Source organism: Salvia hispanica, chromosome 3 (genome assembly GCF_029641045.1).
Source record: "Salvia hispanica isolate PSC_SH4W2 chromosome 3, Shi_PSC_v1, whole genome shotgun sequence".
NCBI classification, from domain to species: Eukaryota; Viridiplantae; Streptophyta; class Magnoliopsida; order Lamiales; family Lamiaceae; genus Salvia; species Salvia hispanica.
In genome coordinates this window covers 37,137,650-37,148,297 of record NC_142694.1, presented here as the reverse complement: position 1 = coordinate 37,148,297, position 10,648 = coordinate 37,137,650, and the positions used below count along the sequence as shown (strand labels likewise).

At 36.1% G+C, this 10,648-nt stretch overlaps 2 protein-coding genes and 1 long non-coding RNA gene across 3 annotated transcripts; all 3 read right to left on the bottom strand.

Annotated features, from left to right (window-relative positions):
- Positions 1-3,867: 3,867 nt before the first annotated feature.
- Positions 3,868-5,718, bottom strand: LOC125211651 (alpha-1,3-arabinosyltransferase XAT3-like). The gene is made up of 2 exons (XM_048111540.2): positions 5,217-5,718; positions 3,868-5,135 (listed from the first exon to the last, which is right to left on the bottom strand). Exons 1-2 carry the CDS (start codon positions 5,428-5,430, stop codon positions 3,979-3,981), a joined length of 1,371 nt encoding a protein of 456 aa, XP_047967497.2. The 5' UTR covers positions 5,431-5,718; the 3' UTR covers positions 3,868-3,978.
- An 87-nt stretch (positions 5,719-5,805) lies between these two features.
- Positions 5,806-8,373, bottom strand: LOC148930656 (uncharacterized). Its single transcript, XR_016136526.1, has 3 exons — positions 7,860-8,373; positions 6,072-7,760; positions 5,806-5,932 (listed from the first exon to the last, which is right to left on the bottom strand). It is a non-coding gene; the product is annotated as an uncharacterized LOC148930656 (long non-coding RNA).
- Positions 8,374-9,621: 1,248 nt separating this feature from the next.
- Positions 9,622-10,280, bottom strand: LOC148930655 (uncharacterized). Its single transcript, XM_089067935.1, has one exon. The coding sequence runs from the start codon at positions 10,219-10,221 to the stop codon at positions 9,700-9,702; it is 522 nt and encodes a 173-aa protein (XP_088924061.1). The 5' UTR covers positions 10,222-10,280; the 3' UTR covers positions 9,622-9,699.
- Between the last annotated feature and the right edge of the window lie 368 nt (positions 10,281-10,648).

Here is a 10,648-nt window from a genome sequence, read left to right as displayed (position 1 = left end):
TGAAACCAAATAATTTTCCTTCAAATATATATCATTAATCCCACCTTTTCAAACCTTGGCATCATTGATTTTCTCGTATGGCCCAATTAGATTGTAATTCGCATAGAAGGAGATACAGAAAATCACCTTTCCAAATTAATTGTCTTCTCCAATTAGAGAGAGGAGAAGAAGATGGAGAAGAAATACAGCAGAATTGGCTCATGGAAAGAGATATAAGAAACGAGAAAAAAAAAACGCCTTTTAAAATTAGTGGTAAAAAGAATAACCGGGTTTAGAGAGGGAAAAAAATCCTTTGAAATCTTATACAACTTTCCTTTATTCTAGGAATCAACTTACATTTTTAATATTTTAATTATTAAATTAAAAAATGCAAAAATTTAATAATTGAAAATCAAATTGGTCTGTACAACTGGATTTGAGATTATTTTATTAAAAAAACGGATTGAATCCCTAACCATTTGATTAATCAAGTCAGCTTCAACTATATACTCCAAACTAATAGTTTTTGGTGTATATCTACCCCAAAAGTAATTTTATATCAATCATTTACGTCAAACTCACACTCAAAAGAATATTCCACGTCCACCTACTTTTTGTATTTTTTTCAATTATATCTACATACTTATTTAAATTAGATATTGATTCCACAACACTTTATCGATATTTTAAAATAAATAAATATTTTTGTATTAGTATATTTATGTATTTACTACACTTTATATTCAAAAAATTTACACTAAGTTAAAATAATACACTTCACATACTATAATAAAATTAAAACATAAATCGAAACATACTTAAAAATATCACAACTACATAAAAAATACCACAATACGCATATAAAATATCAAAAATTTAACACTTGAAGTTTGTGTATTGTTCCCACAAATGATCAATTAGCCCATTTCAAAGTTCCAGATGAGCATTTTTTATTATTTATAGTGTCATATCGAATCAAATACTCTTGAAATCGTGCGTCTTCGTTTGTTATTGTAATTTGTTGTTCGTATTTTAGTTTATACTATTAATTAAATAATAATAAATTGATTTGCAGTATCTCATAATTTTTTGCAATATTATCATATTTGGTGTTGTTTCGTAGAAAAACTAAAAAATGAGTTTGAATTGGTATATGGTTGTAGATAATTTCTTTACCAAAAATGGATTTTAAACTTTAGTAGTTGGAAATGATATTAAGGATGGACGATACCCATGTCACTTAATTACGTTCCTTATGTTTTTTTTTTTTTGGCGATTTTTTTTAAAAAGAAAAAGACAGGGGCACAATGTCACCCCTTGATTTTATTGTTTAGCGGTCAATAGTAATAACAGAATTATGAAATATGATTTGTCATATCTTTCACTAGCATGAATAAAAACTATAAAACACTTAATTAAAAACTACTCCCATTTAGAGATAAATTAATTCGGTTTCTGTTTTAGAAAACTGCGTATTTGCATCAACAACTAATTAAGTGATTAATGAAAAGAATGTCACTGTCTTAGTGGAAAATAAGAATGACTTAGGTCTTTGGTTCACTCATATCAAAATATTAAAACAATAACCTAATGACAAAGATGTGCGATAAAATATCAATTAATTTTATATTATATCGCTAATGAATAAAAAAGAGTAGTTTATAAATAAAGTAAGGGTTCCGTAATAGTGTGATATGGTAGTATATAACGTCTAGAAAGCAAATTATTGTTTATACATAGCTTTTTAATATTTAATTCATGTATCATTTATTTTGGTTATTAGTGGTAGTATATGTTAATTTATAAGCAGAAAATGGATCATATTAAAAGCACCATCTGTGTATGTAGTAAAATTAATCTAAATTATTGATAATGGTATAAAAAGAATTATAGTACTATATACTACATCCATCCCACATTAGAAGTCACATTTATTTTTCCGCACTCATTTTATAAAAATGATAATAAATAGTTAAAATAGAGAAATAATAAAGTAAAAAAGAGAATAGTGTAGAGAAGAATGCAGAAAAATAAATAAGACTCCTAATATAGGACGGAGGTAGTATTTAATGAATTAAAGAGCAATATTATAAATAACAATTATGTAGATATTAAATATATTGTGATGAACAAAATACTGAGGTATATATATTTTATAGTATTATCCTAACGAAAAAATCAAAATATAAAAATGGGACATTACTTTGTGGATGAATGGATTAGTATCATGTACTCACTTTTGTCCATGAATAAATGTGAAGTGTTTTAAGAAATTATTTACCTTTTGTAAAGAAAAGTGGATAGAAAAATTTAGTGGAAGACAAAAGAAAAGTGGATAGAAAAATTTAGTGGAATGTGGATCCACTTTTATACAATAATTTTATATAGAATGTGACGGAATAAGTTTGTGGAATGTAAGATTCACTTATAAAAAAAAGTAAAGTGAAATGAAATATTTATTTGCGTATAGACGAAAAAGAAAAAATGAGACATTTAACGGCGGATAGAGGGAGTATGAATTTAAACGATGATAATTCAAAGAATTACAGTGGTAAGTCTGGTCATTTAATTCCTTGAAAAAAAAATCGAACTCAATTAAGAAGTAGTAGTAGAAAAATATGGCCATTTTTTCATTAATATAAAGGCCCAAAATTAATGGCCCAGTAGTAATTCTCTTTATGAAAAGGCCTTCTCCAATGGACTCCTTGATGACTATTGGGCCCAAACTCATTGAATTAAGTCTAATCGAAAAGGTTATATGCATTTCCATTGCTATTTCGATTCAAGTAATTAAGACAATTTAAATTTAACTGAAATGATATACTAAAAATACTCCACTCATTTAGAAATAAAGGGACGGGTATCAAATTGCTAATTTGATAACCAGGGGGACCTTTACTTTTAATATATTTTTATCTTCAGTGTTAAGATTTCTTTAATCCCATCTTTTCAATGACACATAAATCAAGCAAAATTAGCATCATAGTAGTAATAAAGAGAATAGTCTATAGTACACAAAGCTGGTGTAATAACATCCCTAGAATCACCAATGGTTATTACTACTATTATAATACCATCGAGACGATGTGGTTCAGTCAATCATCTCACATGTTATTCACCAGTTCTAACTTAATACTCTCTTTGTCCCACACTAATTAAAGTGATATTTTGGAGCACGAAATTAAAAAATTTAATGTTTAAATAGTTAAACAGAGAAATAATAAAGTATGAAAGAATAAAATAAGAGAGAAAAAGAAAGATTAAAATAGGAATGTGAATAAAGTTTTTGCCCAAAAAAATAGTAATGTAGGAAGATCAAAATAAAATATTATTATAAGTAGTTTGTAACAGAATAAGTATAAGTAAAGTAACTATTACTTACCCAATTCTTCCATAATCTCATTTTATTATCTTAGGGTATTTATGAAAAATAATCTCATTATAGAAATGAAAACTTTTTCTAATACTTATCTGCTTTTTTCGTTCTATAAGATCATATTTTTTGGATGTAAGGAGTATCCTATAAAAAATAAAAGTGATCAAATTGAGCTAAATTGTACTACCATGGGTTTTGAGTCGAATAATTAAACACTGATTTAATTAAACAGTCCACCTGAATCCAGCTACATATCACATGGAGTATTACTCTGTCGATGTAGTTATATTACTATTTTAGTCTATAACTCAAACTGTAAATTAACTCTAGCATGCTTACAAGAAATATTTTATTCTTTAATTCTAAGGACTTGGATCTAGAATTTATAAAATTCTGGTCTGCTTAATTTGACTTTACGACTTGAGAAATAATCAATAAAAAAAATCTATGAAATTTGACTCTCTATGTAACAAATCAAAATTCATGGTATGAAATCACAGAATCGTAACAAATGGAAACAAAATGTGCCCTGAATTTCAGTGGGTGATCAATACAATTGTTGATGTATGAATGGAAACAAACAAACTCAATCCTTTGAAACTATGAGAAAATCAATAATATTATCATATAATTGGCGAATCTGTAACAAAACTAAGCGCTTCAACTATGGTTTCCCTAAATCGAGCAAGATTGATTCTTACATTCTGTAGACCAAGAAATATAGTTCTCCAAGGTATTTGACCATGTTGTATGTACACCGATCCCGGATCGGTTACGATCGAGCTGTTGCGGCCGTATAGCTTGACCAGCGAGCTCTCGTCCCGGTCGATCGGGTAGCGCAAGTAGCGCACGCCCATCGCGCGGGCTGTGTCACCGTAATACCTGTTGGAAGCCCACTCGGTGCCGAGAAGTTCCACTTGGATCATCACGGCGCCCGCGGGCAGGAATATCTCGTTCGTGAGCCCCGCGCCATGCACGCCGAGCAGCACGCTGCACGAGTTTATCAGCCGCGAGAATTTCTCGAGGTTCGACGCTAGTTTCGGCCGTCTAACCACGAGTACCTGGAACCCGACGTCCTTGATCATATCGACCATTTCGTCCTCGTTGAGGAACCTCCTTGTGCTAGTGCGCGACAGAAGCATCAGCCTCGGCCTGGGTACCTGCAACACATGCGCGTACCGCAGGCCGAAGGCGGTGCGCAGGAAGGTACGGAATGATGGCATTCCGTACCCTCCTGGGATGTCACTGGCATTCAGTGCCAGGTCGTCGTGGTACTTTAGCCCGATTACGGTAGACGGGAAGCAATGGATGGTAGCGTTCGCGGCCGCGTTGATAGGCTCGTGGTACGAGAGACGGGAGAGGATTGCGCGGTATTTTGCGACGAACGAGGGCTTGTAGTCCTCGATGACGAGGAGAACGCGCGACCCGAAGTGCATGGTGGTAATGAAGAGAGGGATGATGATCTCGCTAAACTCGTGGAACACGTTCCCCGTGCTCCCCGAGGAGAACACCACGGCCGGGAGGCGGTGGTGGAACTCGCACGGGGGCGGGTCCGTGTTGTTGCCATACAAAATCATCCGAACAGGGGAGATCTTCGGTAAGTCTCCGTGTCGCACGAACGGCACGATGGACGTCTCGTTCTGCGAGTCCTCACCGGAGGGTATGTACACGGTCATGTTCCGTGTATCGATTCTTACGGGTTTAGTGGATACGCAGTGGACGGAGTGGACGGCGTTGTCGCAGGCGAAGCCCGTCTCATCAAGTTTCCTACGATCCTCCCCTGTTTCAAAACAGAGTAATTCTTCTTAAAAAAACAACATGAAAAACAGAGAGGTTGTGAAAGGTGTAGGTAGATACATACCTCGAACTAGTCTTGATACATGAAATTTGATAAATTCCTTCTCATCCATCATCTTCTTCATGGCGGTTTTGCCGCCGGAGAAGTGTTCATCAAAGGAAATTCTCTGCCCGAATACGAAGAAATTGAGAACAAAGCAGAGCAAAAGTAGTAATTTGAATGTATTGAGCCGAAAAACATGCTTCTTCTTCTTCTTCTCATGTTTTTCCATTTTCATCAACTGTGGAGTTTACATTTTCATTTTCTTCACATTTATTAACCCTTGATTTTATTTTCGGGCGGTCAATACATATAACGATCATAAGCAATTGTAACACTTAATTAAAGAGATAACAAACAACCTAAGACGTGGAAGAACGTAGATGATTAAATAAGTTAAATAGAAAATTAAAAGTAAATATAAAGTCAACGATTCCTTTGTGGACATTTCCATACTCGTGTGTTTTAATTAATTTTAATGACATAGAAAAATATACTAGTTTTTAATATGCCTAACAAATTTTGAGATTCTTCTCATTGGAGTACATTCTTACAAAATGGGAAAGACTTGATAATTGTGGAACTAACTATAGGTGGCTTTCGGCTCGGGCCGAAAGCCAGCTCTGACTTTGATTTGATTCTGGAGGAACTATAGGAATTGCTGCGATTCTTCTGGATTCTCCCGTCGAGAGTCATTTTGAAAGTCTTTCCTAAACTCTTCTGACTGAATATGATAAAACCTATAAAACAACGAGCTACTATCATTTCTTCATTATAGATTGAGATCTTCTTCGAACTTGATGCGCAAATAGATAGAATAGCAGCAAATAGCATCTTTCTAGCCTGCGTATTCGTGGAACAAGATCTCATTTAGAAAACCTTATCTCTATCTTTCAGCAACTGAACGGGAAGTGGTTTAGGAAAGGACTTTCGAATCGGATGTGCTCGCCCAGCGAGAAAGGCCCTGACCCTGCCAACCAAGAAAAAGAAAGAAGAAAACAAAAGGAGAAATTCGTATTTTGGTAACTCTCTAGGAGTCATGTTTAACCTTGAATGCTATTAATAGATTCTACAGCAATAGTCCCTCAGACTCGGAAAGTAATAACGAAAATGGCTAACCCAATAGAAGATTCCGCAGCTGCCACCGTTGAAACCAATGAAGCAAATGATTGACCCATCATATCATCCGAAGAAACGGAAAATACCAAAAAGTTCGAATTCACAGCTAATAACATTGATTCAATTGGTATTGACATAATAGGAATATTTCGTCTATTAAGGAGGATTCCCCGAATACCTGAAATAGAGATGATCATAGAAAATGTAAAATATTTAATAGGATCCGTGTCGGGAACGTAGAATGTAAGAAAAATTCAAATGTTATAACCAGTACGTCGGGAAGGCTGTCCCTTACAACGAAAGGGAATCGTTGGTTCAAGAAGAGAAGGCCATCATTAATGCGAACAAGGCGCCCCGCCCCACTATGATCGTTCTAAAAGGAGATCATAGTTAAGGACTGCTCTTCTAACCCGTTGATAGGGAACGCTTGAGCGCGTCCCATGTTCTCTTATCTGAGTGACGTACGACCGGTACGTTTACTCACTCAAAAGCTCCCCTTGCGGAGAATGGATCAACCCCCTTATCTCGTTAATTCGACAGATAACGGATTGGGGACGAAATCCATCATCCAACAGGGCCGCTTCAATATAGCGTTCGACTGCGAGCTGCGCGTCGATAATGGATACCATACGTCGCAGGTCGTCATTCCCCCCCAAATTGAGGAGCGAGTACCTCCGATAAAGGATGCTCCTTCTCGCTTCATCCGGAGCAGAAGCAGAGCTTGCGGTTGAACTACCGGCTCGGGCGGAGTTAGTGGCTATTCCGGCAATTCAACCGGAGTCGGGGGGGGGGGGGGAAGGTACAGAATTCACTCCATCACAATAGGAGGCCATGGTCACTAAAGTAATAGGATTCAGTACTACGCAAGCTACGGCACAAAAGAAAAAGAGAGAATAGAAAACGAAAGGACCATAGCCATAGCAATACCAATAGCTACGGTATCGGAATAAATAAAGAGAGAACGCAAGAAGCAAGGAAAGAAGGATACACTTCAGATCGTGAGGTAAGTCTATCAAAAACGAATAAATCTATGGAACGAAAAAGACGGAAGGACAATCCCATTCTATTGGAGACATGGTGACGAATTCTAGTAGGCAACTCATACACTCTCCCAATTTCGCAAATAGAAAAGAGAAAAGTTCTAACACTCGTACACGAAGAGCAGCCATAACAAGACAAGAAAATCTCAATTTGACCTAACTTCACCACATCAGGGGCTATGGGACCGCGACCCCCCCTAGAATAAGGAGCAAACTTTTCTCTTATCTTTTCTACGATCTTTCTTCTCTTATGATATATCGAGTTGGATGATGGGCACTCATCAAAGTCTTTCATCGGAACCCCTAGCCCGAGAACCAAACATGCCATACACACGAGCAAAGCCCAAGAGCTCCCCACGCGGGGACCACCTACAGCTGCGCACCAGACGGGTTAACAAAGAAAGAGCGCCTGTACACAACATAACAAAGCTTAACCTCCGTCTCAATAGACGGAACCAAGGCAGTTCCATATCGAAATCGATAGCCGGGAAAGGGTACGAGAAGTCACCATATAGAGGACCATGCCCAGCAGCATCACGCCACCCATAGTCGAGGAAGAAGTGACTCGTAGCTCGATGCCAAGTTGAACTATCGTCTCCTCTGGTAATATGCATGGGTAATGAGTGAAAGCACTCAATCTAGGCCATGATAAAGCAGGCGCAATCTATCAACCACGTGGACCCACGGAGCGGTAGGATTGGGACAAATAAATCCCATGTCCTTGTAAACCCCTAGTGAACCGATAGGTGGGAGCAGAGCAACCTTGGACCGGGAAGCTCTAGATAATGATAAACGAGAGTAGTCAGGAGTGCGGAGCTTCGGGCTCAGGGAGCACCAGGTGCTTGTCTATGAAAGATTAACCGGGCAAGCAATCAATCAAGTAAACCAGTCAGTGAGTCAATTCCTTTGCTTGCTTTTCCTGTTAGAGATGCTAGTCTTTTTGTAATAACTGCTCTGCAGATCTTTTCAGGAATAAGAGAAGACGGTGCTCTTTCATCAGCTCTTTGCCTATTTGCTGTAGATAAAGAAAGAGTTAATTAACCCGAGCCAAAAGCCAGCTCTGACTTATTGATTTGATGCCGAGATATATGTTAGTTCCACCATTAGTTAAGTTATAATTGAATTTATAGGTGGAACTAACTATATCAAATTATAGGTGGCTTTTCGGCTCGGGTCAATTAACTCTTCTCATTGGAGTATAGGTGGAACTAACTATATCAAATTATAGCGATAAAAATAAATAAATTCAATTATAAACAAAAGTAAGGGTACCGTAATAGTGTGATATGGTATATATAACGTCTACAAATGGTTTATATATAGCTTTTTAATTCATGTTTCATGGAGTATATTTTAGATATTAATATATGTTACGTTATATATTTAGAAAATGGATCATATAAAAAGCAGCATTTATGTATGAAGTAAAATTAATCTATATTATTGATAATGGTAAGATAAAACATAAACAGCATTATTATAAATAAAATCTATGCGGATATTAAATATATTGTGATACACAAAATATATGGACTGTTAGTTTCTGCAAACAAAATATGCAAATTGGGTAGAGATCGCGCATGCATTCGTATGGTGCACGAGGTCAATTTATCCAAAATGAAAAAATGGCAAAAAGGAATATTATTTCATATATGAATTTAGTACTATTATTTATGAATTTAATTGATGAGAATTAAAAGAATTACAGTGATAAATCTAGTAATTTCATCCCTGGAAAACAATAGTAACTTGAAGAGTTGATAACCGCGAAGTAATTAGGAAGTAGTACAAAATATGGGCTTATTTTTCGGACATAATAAGGCCCATATTTAATGGGCCAAAAAACCCTTGATGGCTTAGTAGGCCTTCTCCAATGGACCCCTTGATGAGTTTTGGGCCCAAATTATATTAATTAAGTTAACTCAAATAAAAAGGTTATTTGCATTTTAATTGCTATTTGGATTCAATTAATTAAAAATATTAAATTAAATTAACTTGAAATCATACAATTAGTACTCATTTTGAAATAATTTGAAGTTTACTAACTAATTTGATACAAGAGAGTAACATAGTTTGATAATCATCAATCCTCGATATGCATTTCGGAGACCTTTACTTTTCATTATTGATAAAAACAAATAATTTAGCTAGTATTTTTATCTTCATTATTAAGATTTCTTTACCATATTTTCAATGACATATAAATCAAGCAAAATTAGCTTCAACGATAGGAGTTATCAAGAATACCCCAAAATCCCAACCCATCAAAGTAATAAAGAGATTAGTCTATACTACACAAAGATGGTTATTACATGCATATTACAAAATCTAAATAGACTTTCAAGCCATCAAAAGGCCTTTTGATAGATATCATGGAGTTTCTTCCAAGACTCTTCCCTTTGCATCTTCAACTGCTTATAAAAATCCCCAATAAACGTCTCCGCCTTGTGAAACAACTCCCCATCACCGCTCTCTTCCTCTTGCTCCTCCTCCTCCTCCTCCTCCTCCTCCTCCTCGTCTTGATCTTCGATGAAGAAGATGCTCGGCCTCTCCTCTGCCTCTTCGCTAACATTGTTTTCCGACATCACAATCCCATGATTACCGCATTGGTCGGAAACTATTATTTGTTCATCATGTTGAGACAAGATGATGTCATGAGGTTTTAGGGGAGAAGAAGATTGCTTGTTGTTTTCGGGTGAGGTGAAGAAGAAGGAAATGAGGCCGGCTTCGGCTCCGACTGCGAGGACGAGGATGTTGGCGATCAAGTAGAGATATTTAGACCTGAGAGGTGGGGATAGGAGGGGTGTTACGATGAGGACAGAAGCAATGAGGAAAAGCTTTAACATTTGGGATTTGTGTGTAGATGTCATTGTGTTGGGACAAATTAAAGGAGTGTAGAGTTTGGAGAAAGGAGTGGATTGTGGAGGGTCCTATTTCATCATCTCTCATATATATACTGGAAGCTCTGATAGGGACACGTGATCAATTGCTAACTTGTGAATATTACATATTAAAAATATCATCGTGTTAGATATTGTTTATGCGTAAAGTTGACAAATTAGAAGTGTTAGCGAAATTAAACTAGATAGCGTCCTAGTAAGACCTAGGTCCGACAATATTGTGGCCTTAAGTACTAACGCATTCGAAAAATGGCACTCGTGGGGTCGAAATTTCACGCTCACGCTATATACCATCGAGATGCATGTGGTTCAGTCAGTATTCCTCATGTAATTTAGCAGTTCCGTCCTAAACTAATTAAGGTGTATTTTTGGAGCACGAGATTTAAGAATTAATGTT